Below are 18,633 nucleotides of genomic sequence, written 5' to 3'. Positions count from 1 at the left end.
TAATTCTATACACACTTTTTGTTTGCATAGGGATACAAGTGTGAGCATGGCAGTGTTAGGTTAATGTTTCAGCCTGATGATCTTAGGAGGTCTTCCCCAACCTAAATGATTCTGTGATTCTATGTAGGATATCACAAATACAAGACATAACATAGACTATGTAGTATATAACAATATGATCATACCCATGGGAGCACTCAGGTCTTGCTGTTAAATACAAACAGCTACTGCCACACCAGCCCTAATCCTCCATGAACCCTTGGAGCAAACCCCTTTGGTCCCTCCTGACCAGGACCCTACCACGGGCTACAAAATCTTTGGAAAGCTCAAAGAACTGCTAGGATGAGGTGGCAGCCCCAAATCACCACTACAAAATGTGTTATTTACTGGGGAACTTGGCAATGTTCACCTCTTAGTTGAACTCAATCTTACATACCTTTTCCAACCTAAATGATTTGATGATCTTAGGAAAAGCCAGAGAGTGTTGAACTAAGGGCTTGCCTAAGACCCAGGGAACATGGCGTGGCTAAACATGAATGGGAGCTGGCATATTTATCTCTGTCGCAAGGTATTCAAGTGAATTTCTCCATACAACAGCTTGTAGCGATTATATTAAGAGATGTATAATTTGGTTAGGCTGACCTCAGAATGGAATTAAGAGCTGCTGATTTCCATGTCAGCCTCTGACACTCAGAGAGGTCAGGGAACCTACAGCGATACACAAAACACTTTGGGGAGTAGTTAAGCTGAGAAATCTGGTGGGATTTGGAGTGAGCAGGGACAGCAGACAGGGAGGTTTGGGGGTCCCCACCCCACCAGCTCTGGTCCCTGGCAATGCAGAGTGATGCTGGCTGCCCAGGCAGGGACCAGGAGCCAGCCTCATGGAGGGGATAACCAGTGGATGTCTAAAGCTGAGAGCATCACTCCTGTTTGGGGGGCTCCTGCAGGATAAAGGCTGGGGCTGGCTCCCAGCCAGGGCTGCTCAGGCACGGGAAGGCATGAGCAGAGCAGTGACCTGCACTTACCAGTCATGGTGTGCATCACGTTGCAGGCACAAAAAAGTGCTGAGTTACAGTGACCTCTCAAGGAGAAAACAAGACTGGCAATGCTGCCTGCAAAGTCAGTCTTCCCACTAGTCGAACATCATCTCTGATAATGCTTTAATTATTATCACTCCTGAAAATAAGCCTTTGTCATGGGTTAGCACTGGCCAGATGTTAGTGCACCCATGAATATATGTTTTTTCTCTAACAACTCCTGTGGGATGTGATCAGGAACAGAGCAGAGCAGGCTTAAATCTTGAAAACAAAAAAAAAAACCACCAAAACTTTATTAATTACATAAGAACAGGGACAGAAATACTCTTAAACACACACAGAAACAGAAATAAAAACTTCTTAGAACATTTCTTCTCCCAGTTTCTACCTCCCCACCCATCACTCTTCACAGACCAACCCTTGGGTTTTAGATCAAACAATCACCACTCAAAAACAAACTAATCTTCAATTCAGCAAGGGAGAGAGGAGTCTCTCTCGCACCACAGACTGTTCCTCAGAAAACACGGGTCCACCCCTTATGTGTTCCCATGTCACCCGTGGCACCGCCCAGAGAGGTCTGCCAGGGTGACACTCTCTTTTTCCTATGTCCAGCGCTCTCACCGCTGTCCACAGGCTGAAAACTGCATACAGGGCTCTTTTAAGGATACTTGCATGCCAAGCTCTCCCCTTTTTACTCAGGGGCCAGGGTTCCAGGAGCAGGTCTGCCCTGAGGGCAGAGGGTGCCACCTCACCCTCCCCCTCTTTTCTCTGCTCGCTCCTCTTCAAAGTGCCAGTCACTGTAGCAAAAGCAGGGGCAGCTGCATCCACCCAAAATGCAGTTTATGTTCAAAAGAGACTTAAGTTCAGTCCATGGCTGACATTATGCAAGAAAAGTCCGGCTCAAAAGGCTACTCCTCTCATTCTTCCATCGAGTTCCTTCCAATCATGCTTTATCATCTCGGTCCCAGGCCGCTTCCCTCTCTCCGAAAACCACCAGTCATGAGAATCAATGTCTAAGAAAAGTTTCTTTCTACCAAGCAAGGGTTAACAGTTTCTTCTCAGCAGGGTGCTGCAGGCGGAGGCACTCCCAGGCTCCGCAAACCCCCACGTGGCTGGGCACCTTCTCCCGGAGTTTGGGGGGGGAGGAGGGGGGTGAGCACACACAGAAGGCACTTCCACAGTTTTCCACCCCTCCATCCTGGACGGGGCAGCTCAGTTCCAGTTCTGTCCCTTCTCTTCTCCCCCCCCGGGGGGGCTCCGGCTTACCTGAGCCGACCACGTGTTTCCCCTCCCCCACCCAGCCTCGTGGCCGGGCAGGGGAAGGAGGCCTGACACGTCCCTCTGCTGAAACCAGGATCCGAAAAGAGGCCGAGCCCCCCAGACTCCTGCTTTTAACTCTTTGTGTCCTCAGAGGTGTGTCCAAACCTCCGAGTGACCAATCCAGGTGCTAGCAGAAAAGCTGATCACTGATTGGACTGCCCACATCTCCCTGGAAAAATTCACCTCCCCCCCAACCACGACAGCCTTGTAGCAGGAACAGGATGACTTATAAGGCAGAGCTATCCCAGCTGGGCCTCAGACCAGGCCTCAGGCCTGAGCCTAGTAGGCCTCGCACGTTCAGCATACATAGTAGCAGATAAACTTATCTGGTACTAGGAATGTGTTAAGGTATGGACACTTACAGCATAGAAGTAATGGCACTAAATCTCCGTAGCTACCTTAACCCTGGATTGTTTACATACTTCTGTATTTCCACTGCCTATCACAGTGCACCTGCTAAATGTAAATGACTCACTCTGTATATAACCCGCCATCTCGGGAAATAAACAGGAGTACGTGCTTGAACACCATATTGGTCTGGACTCACGTAGCTCTAGCCCCCGGTCTAGCCAGGTCTCAGCTATAAAGCCTCATTTCATCAGCCTGGCCTGTCTCAACAAAGCAAACTTTCTCTGGGTTGGAAATCATCTCCTTTTTTTCCCTTTTCCCCTGCTCTATACACAGTATTACTCAGAAGCAAGCCAAATCCCTTCCAATTATATATCATGACGTTTCCCAAGTGCTGCACTAAAGCAAGGCCCTTCACTTCTAAATGTCATGGTTTATAACAAATTGTCTGTTATACCAGACAGAAACTAATTTCCTCAAACCCAGCATATTAAAGTGAATACATTCATTCTGGTTGTAACACACAAAATGTGATTATAACAGACACTTTGGGGGCTTTTTAAGGCTAGTTGAGAAGAGGAGGATAAGCTGGAGGGGAAGAAAGAATTGACAAGTAGAGAAATGACAGAGAAAGAGAAACCACCACACTGATTTCATTTCTTACAAAACAAAAATCTTTGTGTGTTGTAGAAATGTGCTTTACTTAACACTGCCAGATAGCCAGAGCAAAAGCTGCCGATGCTGCCTGAAATGAAAATTGCTCTATTGTGCTTAGAAAACCATTTCCCACAGTGAGGAGAATGCTTTCCATGTAGTACAAAGCAGATCTGAAACCAACGGGGCCTTATCCTGCAACTGTTGCTCCCTCAAATAATCCCTGCAGCCACAAGGAGCCCCAACTACATCAGTGTGAGTGAGGATTATGCAGGAGTGTATCAAGGTTGGAGGATTAGACCAGGATTATCACTAAAAACAGTAATTCCCCATCTTAATGATGGTGGCCATCAGCTTAGAAAGCGGTGGATGGCCACAGCCCTCCCGGCACAGGACATGGCTCTGGGAGCTGTGGGGTGTGTGGGTCCCTGGAGGACTCGGGTCCTGTTGGATCAGAGGCTGCTCCACCTTGACCTTCTTCTCCAGTGGGCCCTACCAAAGCAGCACTAGAGCAGGACCACGCCTGATCCACACTCTGCTTACAGTGGAATGTCAGTGCTGCCACTTCCCAACACTGCCACCATGGAGCCATCCTGGACCCCCAGAGACAGTCAGTCAAGGACCTCTGTGCTAATTCCACCTTGGGACATCCAGCCTCTCAAAGAGGGCTCTCCCACTTCCACGTCACACCTCCTCACCTCTTGCATGCCAGGTCCTGCCCCAGACTGGCAACCATGGTGGCCCCAGGGGAGACCTGGGGATAGAGTGAACTGCTGTCCCCAGGGTGTTTCCCATCCTGGAGCAGCAAACAAACATCAGCTCCAAATTGGTGCAAATCTGGGATGTAAAACTGCCTCTGAAAGACAGATACAGCCATCACACACATACTGCTTACTTTTTAAACCATCAAGTCAAAATCCAGGCATGTAAGTGTTACCCAAAGGTGACAACTCTACATTCAAGTCATGTCCCTTGGATCCTAAAAGGCTCAGCATTCAGACCAGTTTCCACATCACCCCAATGCAACACGCATTTTTATCAAGGAAGCTGCCAAATGGCTCCTATTAATTTTGATTTTTAATCTCCTGGTACAACTCCCAGCAATATACATGCAAAACCTGACAAGCCCTTTTGGTTTCAAAGCTGACTTCTCCAGCTAAGAAGGAAGATAAAAAAGAGCTCCCAGCAGCAGCGGCAAAGCCTCTGAGCAGCAATGCCCTTGCAGCTCCAACATGTCCCACTGTCCCTGCTGCAAAACAAATCCAAACACTAACAGGGGCCAAGCCTCCCACTGTCAGCCATGATCACCAGAGCTGCTCACAAATGTTTTCTGCTATCGCTGCCTACAGACACAAGGATGCTGAGAGGCTGTGGGCAGGCATCCCCAAGTGGCACTCTGGCACCCACAGGACCACTGATTCCTAACAGGGCCAGAACACCCCAGGATATCCCCACTGCCTCCCGATGCTCTCTTGGCAGCCATACCCTGGCACACACAGAGCCGACAGCCAAGCCCAGCCCCACTCAAAGGGAAAAGCTTCTAAGGGTGGTCTCAAACTTCTTTTGCATCCTCAGAGGGGGGTTGCAGCCCCCACAGACATCACTCTTTAATCCTTTCTGGATCACCAGGGAAAGATGAGAAGCACCAACAAACCCAGTTATTCCCAGCCCCAAGACCTGCCACCGCACTAGAAGAAACATTTCTTGAAGTTCCACAAACAAGCCATCCTTGGGGACTTTTATTTCAAGGCTCCTGACTGCTCAAGTAAACAAGGCTCATGTTAAAGACTAGCTGCATCACAAACCCACTGTTGCTGGGGCAGCGCATGTGTGCAGAGGCAATCGCTTACCCTGAGCCACAACCACCATATGCCAAGTGACATCACCAGAGACACATTTACCTCGTATTTTATCTGTTATCAACCCATTCTTTGCTTTCCCATCAGGAAAAGTCACTCCTAGGTGGAGCAGCAATGATATCTCCCTGATGCTGACACCTCATAAAGCCTCCCAAGGGAAACAACGGCTGCTTCATCACTGGAAGAGATTCAAACCAGCCCAGACAAAGTACCAGTGGAAGCAGTGCAGGGAATGGTTTGGCTCTGTAAACTCTGGTCAGGGACTGTGCTTATTAAATCCTCACCACCCAGAGGTGTGCCAATAGCATCCTGCACAGCCCCAGCATCACACCGCAGCACCTGCTCCAGCAGTGACAGGCTACAGGGATTACAGGGCTACCATGCTCCTCCCAGGAAACTACTTCTATGGAGTTTCTATGTCACCCTGTGTGCCAGGACAGGGCTGTCACTCTAGCATCAATGAACCAACTCACCCTCAGGGGTCACTGGGATTCTTAGAAGTCAATAAAACCCACACCACCAGCAAGACAGCTTCTGCAACAGCTGGAAGCATAACACTGGGGTTCTGCTAAAAATTGACATTCTCATCCTAAAGTAAACTTCCAAAGAGCTTCCAGTTGGGATTTTTCCACCCCGTAACCTGATCTTGCCCTTTTGTCCAAAAGCACCTCCAGAGAGTAAGCAGATCCCTGCCAGGACCTGTTTCTCTCGCATGAGAGCCACCAGTCCCTTCGCAGGACTGGCAAGCTGCCTGCTGCCCTCCTGCCAGGGGGAAACGTTCCACTGACACTCTGGCCACTCACTACAAGACACAAACTTCTTTCTCCAGGCAAGCTACCAGGTCTTCACAGTACAGCTCACCTGCACAAGTGTAGCAGAATTTCTTAGAGAACATGGACATAAGGTATTTTGGAATGAGATCTGAGCTATCCCAAACTGGGCCCCAGGCTTGGGCCAGTGTAGAAGTAGATAAGCCTGTGGCACAGTTAAAATTTAGATTAAGGTGTGTGTATGTATTAGATAGGATAGTTGTAGTGAAATTATGGTAGCTACCTTAAACTGAGATTGTTTGCATTCTTTTTCACGCTGAATACCAATTAGAAAACACCTGCAACTGTAAATTATCTGAAACTGTATGTAACCGGCCATTTCGGGGAATTAATGGGAGAATGTATGATTTCACCATATTGGTTGTGCTCTGCGTTGCTCAGTCCAGCTTCCATGTAATTAATAGAGGCCCTGGTTTGCACAAGTGATGGGAAAATGGGGCGAACTGGAGCCAAAGGGAAAAACAAGCACCCCATCTCCCTCATAAGATGGTGAACAAGGCAAGGAAATCTTTGGAGGGCACATTCCATGAAACCTCAGCCCAGCTGTTGTATCCAAGAGAAGCACAGGCAGCACTGTCTTCTGCATGCAGCTTCCTGTTAACTTTATCAGCTGAGTTATGATGTTCCTGATGGTCCTTCCATCCTCCCTGGAACCTGAGACCTCCCACTGCCAGCATATGCTTCTGGATAATATGTCAGCACGTGATGGATTTTGTGACTGGTGGCAGTGTATCACAGGCTGACAGGATGTTCCACTGCTCCAGTGCCCGTAGCAAGGCACCAGCCAGAGATGCACTCCAGAATCCTCTCCAAAAGACACTGCTCCTGGAACTCAGGAATTTCTCAGGGACCACTGCCCACAGCATGCCAACAGCAATGCTCACTCGTATGGGTCAACACTGGTACACAACCTCTCAGAGCTGGTTCTGCCTCAGTGGAAGTCAAACATCAGAGTTCAGTGAGCATTCTGCCAATACAACCACAGCAGGACCAGCCCTCTCCAACAGCCCTGCAGAGGGCCAGGCTCAGCTCTCTGCAGCACCAGGATGAATCTGAAGCAGCTCCACTGCCTTCAGCAGCAGCAGTTTGCATTTACACCAGCATACTCAACACAAAACAGAGTGAGACATAAATATTTCAGCTGCTTTTTCAGCTTTGTTATTCCATTCAAAGCAGGAAACATGACAAACCTTTGATTATTTTGCTTAAAATCAAACAATAATTCAAAGAGAGACAAACAAGCAACATCAAATGATGCCTGTGATGTACAGGAAAGCCAAAGAATTAGAAGAAACTGATGAGGATGGTGTGGATCAGAGTGGTCCTTTTCCCTGCCTTTGGCAGGTACCACACATCCCTCCCATGCCAGCCAGGGTCCTGCACAGTGAAGGGACAGCACTGGGCCAGGTGTGCAGGTGGTCACAATGGGGCATCCTGCACTGTCTGCACCCCCAGCACAGCCAGCTGCCTCCAGAGGAACAGCCACCAACACCCCTTTCAACAGCCTTTTAAAAAAACTCCTGTGAAGGCGTCTTCTCCATTGAGCATCACCACACTCAAAATCCACCTGCAAAGCAGCCACCTCCAGCCTCCCGGACATGTGGACACAGCCTGGCCTGGCCCATCCCCACCTAGGCACTTAGGAGGGTCTCTTCAGTGTCTGGGGATGAAACATCCACCCATGGCCACACGTCAGGGCTGCCCCAGAACCCACAGGTGAGTGCTGGCTGCTCCCCCCTGCCCATCCTCCATCACTGCCTCCCCCTGGGGTGTCCAGCACACTAAAACCACCCAAGTGTGCTCTGTCCAGCACACAGAAGCCAGCAGTGCCTGTTTGCTCAGCACTGTTTGGCAGCACTGACAGTGACAGACTCACAGGCACCAGCTCTGCACAACCCTGCTCCTGACGCTGCGGGAGCCTTGCCCTGTTGCGGTTTGGATTTGGGGGGGGTGAGCTTGAGCATACCATTTCAATAAAATGCAATTCCACACTGCCCGCACTCACCTCCGGCAGCGGCATCCCATTGATGATGAGGTCGGGCTGCTGGGGGCTCTGCCCCATGAAGGTGTGGTGGTAGATGTGGTTGGAGCCTGCAATCCTGTTGTTCTGGCTCTCAACATTGAGGAAGGTGCTCTCAGAGCGGCGGCAACCCAGCGGCAGGGTCTGCTGGTGGTAGTTGAAGTAGTTGAGGGAGGAAGTGAGAGAGGAACAGCTCACAACATTCATTTTATCCATTTCCTCCACATCCCGCGGTACCAGGCAAATATCATTCTTGCTGATCTTCTTCTTCTTGCTTGATTTCTTCTGATGCCCGTAGGAATACTCTGCGATTCTGGGGGACAGAGGGAAAATGAGAAGCTGAGAGCATGCTAAACCCTTCCCTGCTAAATACACATGCAGAAACCCAGAGGGCTTGGCCCCCATCTCCATGTAGGCTTCTTAGTCATGCATGTTACATCATGGTCTGAGTCTGGTGGCACAACACGGTCTTTAGCTTATTTTCATATGTATAATGTTTTCAGGTCAAATATGTAAAAAAAATGGGAAGGAAGAATGCTTCTGTTTTGATCTAGTGTATGTAATTGCTGATATTTAGCTACTAGAAGTAAAGTCCAGCCTGCAGAAGAGAAAAAAGGAGATGTTAAAATTGATGAACTAAAAAGGGTACCTGCATTCATTTCCATGCATAATAAGGATTTTTAAAGTGATTTAATTTGGTCCCCATAATGAAAATTCAAAACGAATAGCAGATTTTTTCCCAGTTCATTTTCCATAGCAGTAAATAAAGCAGACCCAGAAGCAGTCCTAGCTGGCAAGCTCAATTCTCTCACATTCCAAAAGCTGTTTGTTTATTAATGCTTTATCTAAATCACTGGTGTTTTGACTGTCTCCTGATCATACCTGATCTTTTCTCCAACTGAATTCCATTCCTCCCTCACCCTGACACGTTCATCCCCTTCTGCTGGGAAATGCTTTCACCTTCTACATATCAGAGAACAACAACTGTGTGTTTTGCAAAGAAAAATGATCCTTTCTGACCTTTTTATTTTACTGCAAGCTTGTTTTTTTCTCTGCCTTTCCTTCCCTCTTTGCTCCTCACCTGCCAAAAGAATCAACTGAAGTGCCTTGTTTGCTTTCTGCAAAACACCAGAGGAAAAAAGTTACTGCAAAACACCACCACCATAGTGACTGTGGCTCATCTTCCCACAGTGAGCACCACAACAGTCCCTGCCATGAATTTGCACATGCACAGCACTGGGCAGCTTGGTATTTCCTCGGGAAGCACATCAAATGCTATGCACAGTCAGAAATACACATTTGAAAGTCAGGATTTTGCTCCTCTTCTTGTTATGATAACAGCATAAAAAAAATCCAATAGCTGCAACAGAAATAACAGGATGAATAACTAATACAGTTTATCTGGAAAGGCAAATCTTGGACAAATATTCTTGTTCCAGAAAGCTAATTGCCTGAGCATGAAAATGCCACTAAGTCAAACAGCCCTCATATGTGCCTCATAACACATTTTTTGAAGACTCTCCAGCAGTTCTTGTGAAGAATCTCTAAAACAAGGCACTGCAAAGCCTAAAGGCATGGGAAGAGGGTGCCCCATGGTCACTGCTGCTGCTGAGCCTGCCTGGTGCTTCCCCACCTCTGCAGCTGACTCCTGCTCAGACACACTGATAACAGCCGGAGCAACCCCCTGAGTGTGCAAATAAATCAGAGGAAGGCAGAGATTTCTGTTGTGCCAACAATCTATACGTTGCTGACTCATCTAACAATGCTTGATTAAGCTTTAATTGTTTTGTTTACCTAAATGTTTAAGTTTGGCAATGCGAGAGCCCAGTTATTTCCTGCAGGCATTCATTTTGCTGTCCTTTCTCTATTGACCAATTATTTAATTAAACCGCACTTCATTAATCCCTAAGCCATCTCAGTAAAACTCAGGGCTTATACGTTGTCACGAGCCAAAGGATGGTCGTGATGGTTTGTTTTGATTTCAGAGTGCAAAAAGAGGCAGTGATAACTTAGTTCAAGTAAAATCAATTGTATCTTTATTGATACACACAATTATGCGATAGAAAAGAAGGGAAAGAAAGAGAGAGAGAGAGAGAGAGAGAAAGGAGGAAAGAAAGGGTATAGCTACCGACTGACAGACGGGAGTCCTCGTGATGCTGGAAACCATGACCACCTTCGCAGTCCTCGTGGCACGCATCAATAGATCCGTCGTCCGCCGGGGAGGGCCTCAAAGTGTGAGTCGCAGGGGGAAGCTTTTATAGTCATTTCAGAAGCAGGGGGCACCCGGCCAATGCAGGCAGAAGTGGGGGACACCTGGCCAGCGTGGGGGGAGCACCCAAGAGTCACTGTGAGGAGGCCCCTTGCTCTGGGAATCAGGTGCAACCATTCAGATCAGGCAGGTTTGGGGCAAGCAGGTCTGGGCTCTGCAGCAGGTACAGCACAGTCAGTCAAAGCAAACACGGCCTCTGCAAACACGGCCAGGAACCGTGACAGTGTCCATTGTTCCTGCATGGGTCCCTGAGGAGGGCGTCTTGGTCCAGTGGGTGCAGCTGCAGGGAAAAACTTGGATCTCTCCTGTGCTGTGGCCCAGGGTCCTTGCGGGTCTCAGCCTCTGACAGTCGTGAGGCAGATGAGGGATTTTCGAAATGACTCTTACATACGTATGTGAGAAGCTGTTAGGGGCACCACCACAACATGATTTTTATCCGTTCAGGTCCTATCCTCTTTTAATGGACCGAGCTGGCAAGAAATCTGGTCTATGAGCTTTCACTTGAAGCTAGACATCCCATAATACAGCACAGACCAACCTTTATTTGCAGATGATTTTTCCCCCATCAAGCAAAAAGGCTTATATATGAACTTTACGCTGTGAAAATGGGGTACTCTCCAGCATTATTTCTGCGTAAATAAAACTTTAAAGAACGCACATCCCCCCGCACCACTGAATTGCCAGGGGTGAGCGTGCGTTTCCAAGGTAGAGCAAAATTAATTTCCATCCCTCCTGTCTGAAACGACTCAGTGCCGAAGGAATGGAGAAGTCATGGCTATTTCACTAGTAACAGGATTAAACCATTTATGAGGCATTGCAGCTGCTCTTTTATGGCATCTGCTTGATATTCATGTGTGGTTAGCATTTGTCACCTAACTTGTGTAACACAGAAAATAGTAAAAAAGAGACAATAATTGCCAGGCTGTTACATATTCAGGGGACTGGATTTCCCCTATCAGCCTTTCAGCGGCTCCAGGCACAGGGCTGACCTCCCCTCCGGCATTTCGGACCCCAGAGCACTCATCCAGCCAGAGCAAAATGACACAGCGCTGCAAAAATCCTCCCTCGCCCCATCTCTACCAGCCCAGCCAGCCATGCCTGGTGCTGGAGCTGCGGTCCGGGGGCGGCCGGGAGGAGTTCGCCACTGTTCTCTGCAGTTTGGCCCCATGGCTGGTCGTGGCCAGGAGCTGGAGCGGGCACACAATAGCTCCTTTGAACGGCCAGCGAGGCTTAGGGATGCCGCCGCGCCACTCACACCGTCTGCTGCAGGGATGCTGCGGTGGCTGGGGGGCTTTCTCCCCTTGCCAGCCCGGGGAGCTGAGCTGGGACTGTGGGCTGCCCATGGGAACCAGCCATGCCCCTGTAAAATCGTTCTCCCTGCTTTTTGTGATGGAGCACAGAAAATCGGGGATGTGGCAACAGATTGTCAAGCCGCCCAATTAAGTCGATTTGTTACTCTGCTCTCCTCGCAGAGAACAATTTCTTAAAGCTTTGCAAGAAATTTTCTTACAAGGACAGGAACCTCATTTTGTTCCTAAGGCAAATCCACCCCTCTTCACCACCCCCAAGTATACAGCAGCAAATGCAAAACTAACTGCGATGGCAAAAATCAAAGCAGACCTGCAGGTGCACATAAACAAAGGTATCTTTACCTGCAGTTGTAGGTCCTGATTTCCTTGTTATCCCTTTTGCACTTGACTGCCACAAAGATCATGGTGACAAAAATAATGGCTGCAATAGACCCCAGGGCAATAATGAAAATCAAGGAGAGATTAACAGATCCTATGGACTCCTGGGCATCCAGGGCTGGAGACAGGTATATCAAAATCAACGCAGAAGCCAAGAGAGATGTTTTCCCATGGTCATGAGCCACCACAATGAGCTCATAGGCTGTTTTGGCAGTCTCCCCAAAGGCTCTAGTGGTCCTTATCTCTCCATTGACTTGGTCGATCTCAAAAAATCCTCTGTCTCCTTCCACCATTTCATAGGAAAGTCTGCCATTTTCACCCTCATCATAGTCATCTGCCTTGACCACTGTCACCAAGTAGCCAATCCCCGCATTCCTGGGGATGTACACCTCTGCCCTCCCATTGACCAGCTGCGGGGCCGTGATCATAGGCATGTTGTCATTGATGTCCAGGACAATCACCCTGACAGTGGCATTGCTCTGCAGAGAAGGATTACCCCCATCTTTTGCCAAGACCTTGAACTCAAAGGCCTTGGTCTGTTCATGACTGAAGGACCTCAAAGCATAGATATCTCCAGAATTGGGGTTGATGAAGACATAGGTGAAAACAGGCATGTCCCTGACTTGGGAGGGCACGATCTGGTAGGACACACTGCCATTGAGGCCCAGGTCAGGGTCTCTGGCTAAGACTGAGAGGAGGTAGGCCCCTGGGGTGTTGTTCTCCTGCACAATGACTTGGTAATAGGGCTTAGAGAAATGGGGATAGTTGTCATTCTCATCGGTGATCTTGACAGTGAAGGATTTGGTGGCCTGCAGGGAAGGGATGCCATTATCCCTAGCCTGGATGGTGAGGTTGTACTGGTCTCTCTGCTCCTGGTCCAGCCGCCCATCCACCAGGATGGTGGAGAAGCTCTCGTACTCCTGGAGTCGAAAAGGCACATTGCCCAGGAGCTTGCACTGCACCCACCCGTTGGCCCCAGAGTCACGATCCGAGACCCGTACCGGGGCGATGACGTACCCCAGCAGGGCGTTCTCGCTCACCTCCACCAGCTCACTGTTGACAGAGAGCAGGTTGATGAGGGGCTGGTTGTCGTTGGCATCCTGGACACTAATGGTCACTTTGCAATGGGCGGGGATGGAGTTAGGCCCCAAGTCCTTGACCTGCACGTCCAGCTCATAGACATGACCCTCCTCATAGTCGATGGCACTGCTCACTGTGATGAGGCCACTCTGGGGGTCAATTTGGAAGAGCTCCTGGGCCTGCTCAGAGACAGCTGTGGAAAGAGTAGAGAACCTGGCCATTGGTGCCCTCATCTGGGTCAGAGGCATTGAGGCAAATGACTGGTGTCCCTGGAGGGGTATTTTCAGGCATGCTGACAGTGTAGGTTTGATGGTGGAGGGTTAAAATAATAATTTCTGTTTAAGCTAACTGCGGGTAGTTGGGGTAGGTAGAAGACGCACAATCTGAACTTTACAGATAGCTTGGAACAAACGTCAGCTTCTGCAACTAGCTGCATACTATTGTTTAAGTATCACTCCAGCCCAGGAGATAATTGAGAAGCATTGTTTTAACCAAACCAAGTATAACACAGGGTAAAGCATAGGTATGACCTAAGATAGCAACTAAGAAATAGGATAGCCAGTATCTAGGGGTGGAGGTTAGCTAACATATGTATAATTTGAAACTATAAAAATCACAAATCGACTCTGTCTTCTTGGGCACAAGATTTGGGCACTGTATGCCCCTGTGTCCCCGCGCGCTTGAATAAAGAACCGCATATGATCGCCTTCATGTGGTTATATGTTTTCCTATGCTAACAGGTTGGCTCCTCAAAGAGAGGATTGTTGTCATTAGAGTCGATGACGTGGATGCTGAGCTCCACTGTGCCAAAGTTAGGCAGGTCACTACCATCCAGTGCCATGATCACATAGCTGTAGTGGGACTGGGTCTCATGGTCCAGGCTCTTCTCCACCACCAGCTGAGCAAAATGAGATCCATCACCCTGTGTCTTGGTCTCCAGCCCAAAGAGGTCATTGGGGGTGATCTCATAGCTCTGCACACCAAAGCTGCCCGAGTCCGGGTCATAGGCACTCTCCAGTGGCACTCGGGTGCCAGGACTGGCTGTCTCCAAGATCTCCAGCTCGATTTGGTCGGTGGGGAGGCTGGGCGCATTGTCGTTTAGGTCCTTGATCTCCAGCTTGATCACGCAGATCTCCATGGAGCTGGACATCACCTCCAGCGAGATGACACACTTGGGGCTATGTCGGCATAGCAGGTCCCTGTCGATCTTCTGCTTGGTCACCAGCAGCCCGGACCCGGGGCTGATGTCCACCAAGTGGGAGGCCGAGTTGGAGACCATCTGGAAGGCGGCGGGCTGCCGGGGGTCCAGCACGAAACCGGCGTCCCGGGCGTCCTTGGCGACGTTGGCGATCACCGTGCCGGCCCTCTGCTCCTCCTCCACTGAGTACTTGAGGTTGACGAGGGCCTCGACGCCGGCCCACAGCAAGGCGGCCCCCAGCAGAGCCGGGAGAGCCCCCATCGCCGTGCCGCCCCCTCCGCCCGCCGCGCCGCGCCCCGACGGCCGCCGTCCGCGCGCCTCAGGGACCCGCCGCGCTCATACAGGCAGCGCCCGCCGGGCTGCCCCGGCGGCGGGCGGGCGGGTGCGGGCACCGGAGCCGCGGTCCCCCGCGCACACGCCAACGCCGTCCGCTCAGGAGCTCCGTGCCGGCGGCGCCGCGGAAGGGCCGGGCATGGCGAGCGGGTGCGGGAGCAGAAGCGGGGTGCTGAGCCGAGCGGTACCGAAGCGAGAAGCGAGGAGGCGAGCCGTACGGTGCCGAGCCGCGCCGAGCCCGCCGCCGCCGGCGCTCGCCGCGGCGGACGCACGCCACTGACCACAGTCCGGAGCGCCGGCCGGCGGTGCGGGGCCGGGTAGCTCTGAGCCGCAGCCAATAGGTGCTCGGGGGCGGGACCGGCGCGCCGCGCCGCGGCCAATGGGATAGCGGCGCTGGCCGGGTAGCGGGGCCAGCGGCGGAGCGGCGCGGACGGGAGTGGAGTGGGCACGGAGCGGAGCGGGACGGGACGGACCCGCTGTCCAAGCTGGGAGCCCGTTGTTCCTGTTGTCCCTGCTCCCCCTGGTGCCCTGCGTTGCTGAGCCCGTCCCGCTGCCCGGAAGCTACGGACGCCCCAAGTCCGTTCAGTAGAGACTGAACCCTCTGGGGCAGGAGGACCCCGCCCCGCCGGGCAGTGTTCCCGGGAGCCGGAGAGGGGCCCGGGACCGCCCAACGCCCCCGGAAGGCTCCAGCCCCGCAGCGCTCGCTGCACCGTGCTGATCCCTGGAGAAACCTCCGCGGTACCGTGTCCTCCTAACAATGAAATAAAGCATTTCCAGGTGTGTGAGCCCGTGCCTTACCTCCTGTCTCCGCGCGCGCCGTACGCAGGGTCCCGGGTGCTCTGTATAGGGGCCCGGGGAATGTGTCACCGAGAGTGAGGCGGAGCGGCCCCGGCGGGTTGCGGCTCGGAAACCTCCCAAGACGCCGTTCCCCTCCCCGGGGTTAAAGAGGTGCCAGTGCCGGCGCGGCCGTCGGCAAACACCCCCGCAGCCCGCCGGTCGATAGCGGTCAGGCGGCAGGAGGGGCAGCAGGGCGGAGGTCCGGTGCATCTGCCGTGGCACCGGTCCCATTGAGTGGTTGGCATCGGGAACTGACGCGTCGGCGGTGCCGCGCCCCGCGACCACGGCCCGGGCAGGCCGCACCGTCGGGCCCCGCCGCGCCTTCCCAGGCACAAAGGCGCCATCTCGCGGCCGCGCGGGGCGCGGCACCGGCCCTGCCCGCGCACGGCGGCACCGGGACATGGGGACACCCGGCCCGGGCGGGGCTCCTCGAGCGGCACGGCCCGGCCACGGGCCCCACACGGCTGGGATGGCCCGTAGAGGGTGACCGGGATACCGCCGGCCGCCAGGGACAGCATCCATCCACGATCACCGTCCCTGGGACAGCATCCGTTCGGAGACACCGTCCCCGTGATCCCATCCCGCGAGACATCTGTCCGGGGACACGACCTCTCCAGCGACACCTGTCCCGGACATCATCAGTCCATTGACTCCAGCTCCCAGGACAGCATCCCTCCACCGACACCACTCCGTAAGATGCCATCCGTCCACGGAAGGACACAATACCCAGGAACAGCCGAGGGAAGCCCCCTCCTTCCCGCAGGACATCGGAGGGATGAAGGGCCCCTCCATTTCTGCTGCCATGTCCTGGCGCAGTGGGACAAAAGCCGGCAGAGGAAAAAGCCTTTGCCAGGTGTTCTTTCTCCTCTCCAGAAAGCAGCAGTGTAGGTCACTGTGACCCATGGGGGAGTGGCAATGGGACATGGAGGGGTGGCAGGTGGGGACAGCATGAGGGGGCAAAGCCCTGTAGAAGTCTTCCATGAAAAAAATAATTCTGATGACTTGAACTGTGCCATGTGGATTGAAAACCTGGGTGAGGGATCATAAACAAAGGGTAACTAGAAGCAGGGGGAGGTGTTTATGGGGTACTGCAGGGATCTAGGTTAGGGCTGCTCTCATTTAATACCCTCATTAATGACCTGGGGAGAGGGAGTAAACTACACATTAATGAATTTGGCAGATGATGCTGTACTGGGAGGTGACGTGTGCTCCAGCAAGCATAGAAAATTAACACAAAAAAGGGCATAGTGAGATCAGAAATATGGGCAGGAAGCAGCGAAAGGAGCTGTGCCTTGGACACATGTGAGCGAGCGCAGCTGGGATGCAAAGGAGCAACAGCAGGACAGGCAGCAATGGCTGAGCCGAGCCAAGCCAAGATCCAGAGCAACACCTCAGGGAAAGGCCTGGGGCCAGGTGTCAGCAAGAGGGATGCAGGAGACTGCTGTGCATAAGGGCAGCAGAGATGGATCAGCCCCTGGCATTTGGGTCCCGCACATCTGAGGGCGGCAGGGACGCGCTGGGGGGCTCAGGTGTGGCTGGAGCCCAAGCACAGCGCTCCCTTGGCACAGACGTGCTGGCAGCAGTTCAGAGGGAAGCCACACAAATGATCAAAGGCACAGAGAGACTGATTTCTGAAAGAAGATTAAAAGGCTTAAATATATATATTGCTTGGTTAAGAGCTGTCCATAGGGAGACAAACTAAGAGCCTAACAGGTCTGGTTGGAGTAAATAGAGGGGGAGGGAAGGAATTATTTCATAGAGAACAAGGGGCATCACCAGAAGGGATAACAGGAAATGAAGAAATGGAGCATTTAGGTTGAATGTGACAGGGGAAATAATCCCCTCTGATGACAGCAAAAATTATGAGGCTGCAACGTGGTTCCCTGGAGGGAAAAAGTTCTGTGGCTTGAGATATTTAAAACCAGGCAGGATCAGTCTGAATATAAAGGCACCTGGGATCAACTACTGGCAGGGGTTGTGTGGAGGACCAAGAGCTGGACAGGGATGCACCTCATTTCCCAGCTCTTTTTCCACTGAAATATTTCTTTATGGATCACACCTATAAAAGACCTGAATTTTTTTAATTTATTGCATATTTATTGCTGCTATAAAGGAAATCACTGACACAATGGATGCTGTGCCAGTCACCTCATAGCCAGGCAGAGCTGAAAAGGCCCTGAAATCAGAGAAACTTCACCTCTGTATGGGTATGAAGGGGGATTAGAAGTGGGTCAGTAACTGATATGAGGTTGCTGAATGTAGAACCTGAACAGTATGGCATGTCCTGGAGCACAAGGTCTCCTGATTTGGCCTCTGTAGAACATCTCATCTCTCAGTGCTTTTCTGCAGGATGGTCTCTGACTGTTATAAACATTTAGCCAATTCCAAATTAATAAATACTTTTATTAATTCTCAAGAATTAACAAAACAAAATTTAGAGTCAGCCAACAATCAGAAGTTCAGTGTCGAGTCCCAGGATCAGCACTGGGTGAACCTTAGCTACCCCCTCCCCATTCACAAGTCCAGTATTTTGGGGTTTCCTTATATACAGTTTATTTAGCCGAGGGCAGAGTATTTCTCCACATCTTCTTTGTCTTTCGTCTTTTCCTTCATATTCATGGGAGTTCCTCTCTGCCATCCTTTCTGTTGAATGGTTCTTCCAAGGGAGGATGATTATTAATTCAGAACTGTGAATGGAGAGGCTTCCCCCAGATGGTGGATCGAGATCAATATCGATCCTAATGGCTGGATCGTTCACAGTTCCACCACCCAAGAAGACCCATCTGTCTTTGGACCCACCTTCTTTTCCATTGCTAATTTTGTATTTCCCAGTTTCCAGACAGGGGTATTGTTCATCCCAAATTCCTGGCAGAGGCAGTTGTGCATCCTAAAAATCCATCTGTCCCAAGCCCGACCGACTTTCTCATTTACTTTACAGAACATTTCTTAATTTATATTTTATAAACACGAATTATCCCATGTCATTTATCACATTGACTAAGGAGAAGCCAGGCCACAGCTAGCCAGACACACATCACCTGTAACCCTGGTTGACACTGTTATAAACGCCAGGACAAATTTATTGTCAAATTCAATAGTTTGGTTTATTAACATCTAAATTACAAAATTTAGAATCAAATTATAACAATTTCAAACAATA

The 18,633-nt window shown here is 51.0% G+C and overlaps 1 protein-coding gene across 1 annotated transcript in view; it reads right to left on the bottom strand.

Annotated features, from left to right (window-relative positions):
- LOC134564909 (protocadherin-19-like) overlaps positions 1-14,920 on the bottom strand; it is a 52,530-nt gene extending 37,610 nt beyond the window's left edge. Inside the window, 4 exon segments of the mRNA XM_063424196.1 lie at positions 8,054-8,381; positions 11,990-13,297; positions 13,299-13,412; positions 13,849-14,920. Of these exon segments, the coding sequence (XP_063280266.1) occupies positions 8,054-8,381; positions 11,990-13,297; positions 13,299-13,412; positions 13,849-14,564 (2,466 nt within the window). The 5' untranslated portion in view covers positions 14,565-14,920.
- Positions 14,921-18,633: the final 3,713 nt, after the last annotated feature.

Source organism: Prinia subflava (assembly GCF_021018805.1).
Source record: "Prinia subflava isolate CZ2003 ecotype Zambia chromosome W unlocalized genomic scaffold, Cam_Psub_1.2 scaffold_22_NEW, whole genome shotgun sequence".
NCBI lineage: Eukaryota > Metazoa > Chordata > Aves > Passeriformes > Cisticolidae > Prinia > Prinia subflava.
The sequence above is the reverse complement of the archived record's forward strand: the minus strand, read 5'-3'. Positions and strand labels throughout refer to the sequence as shown.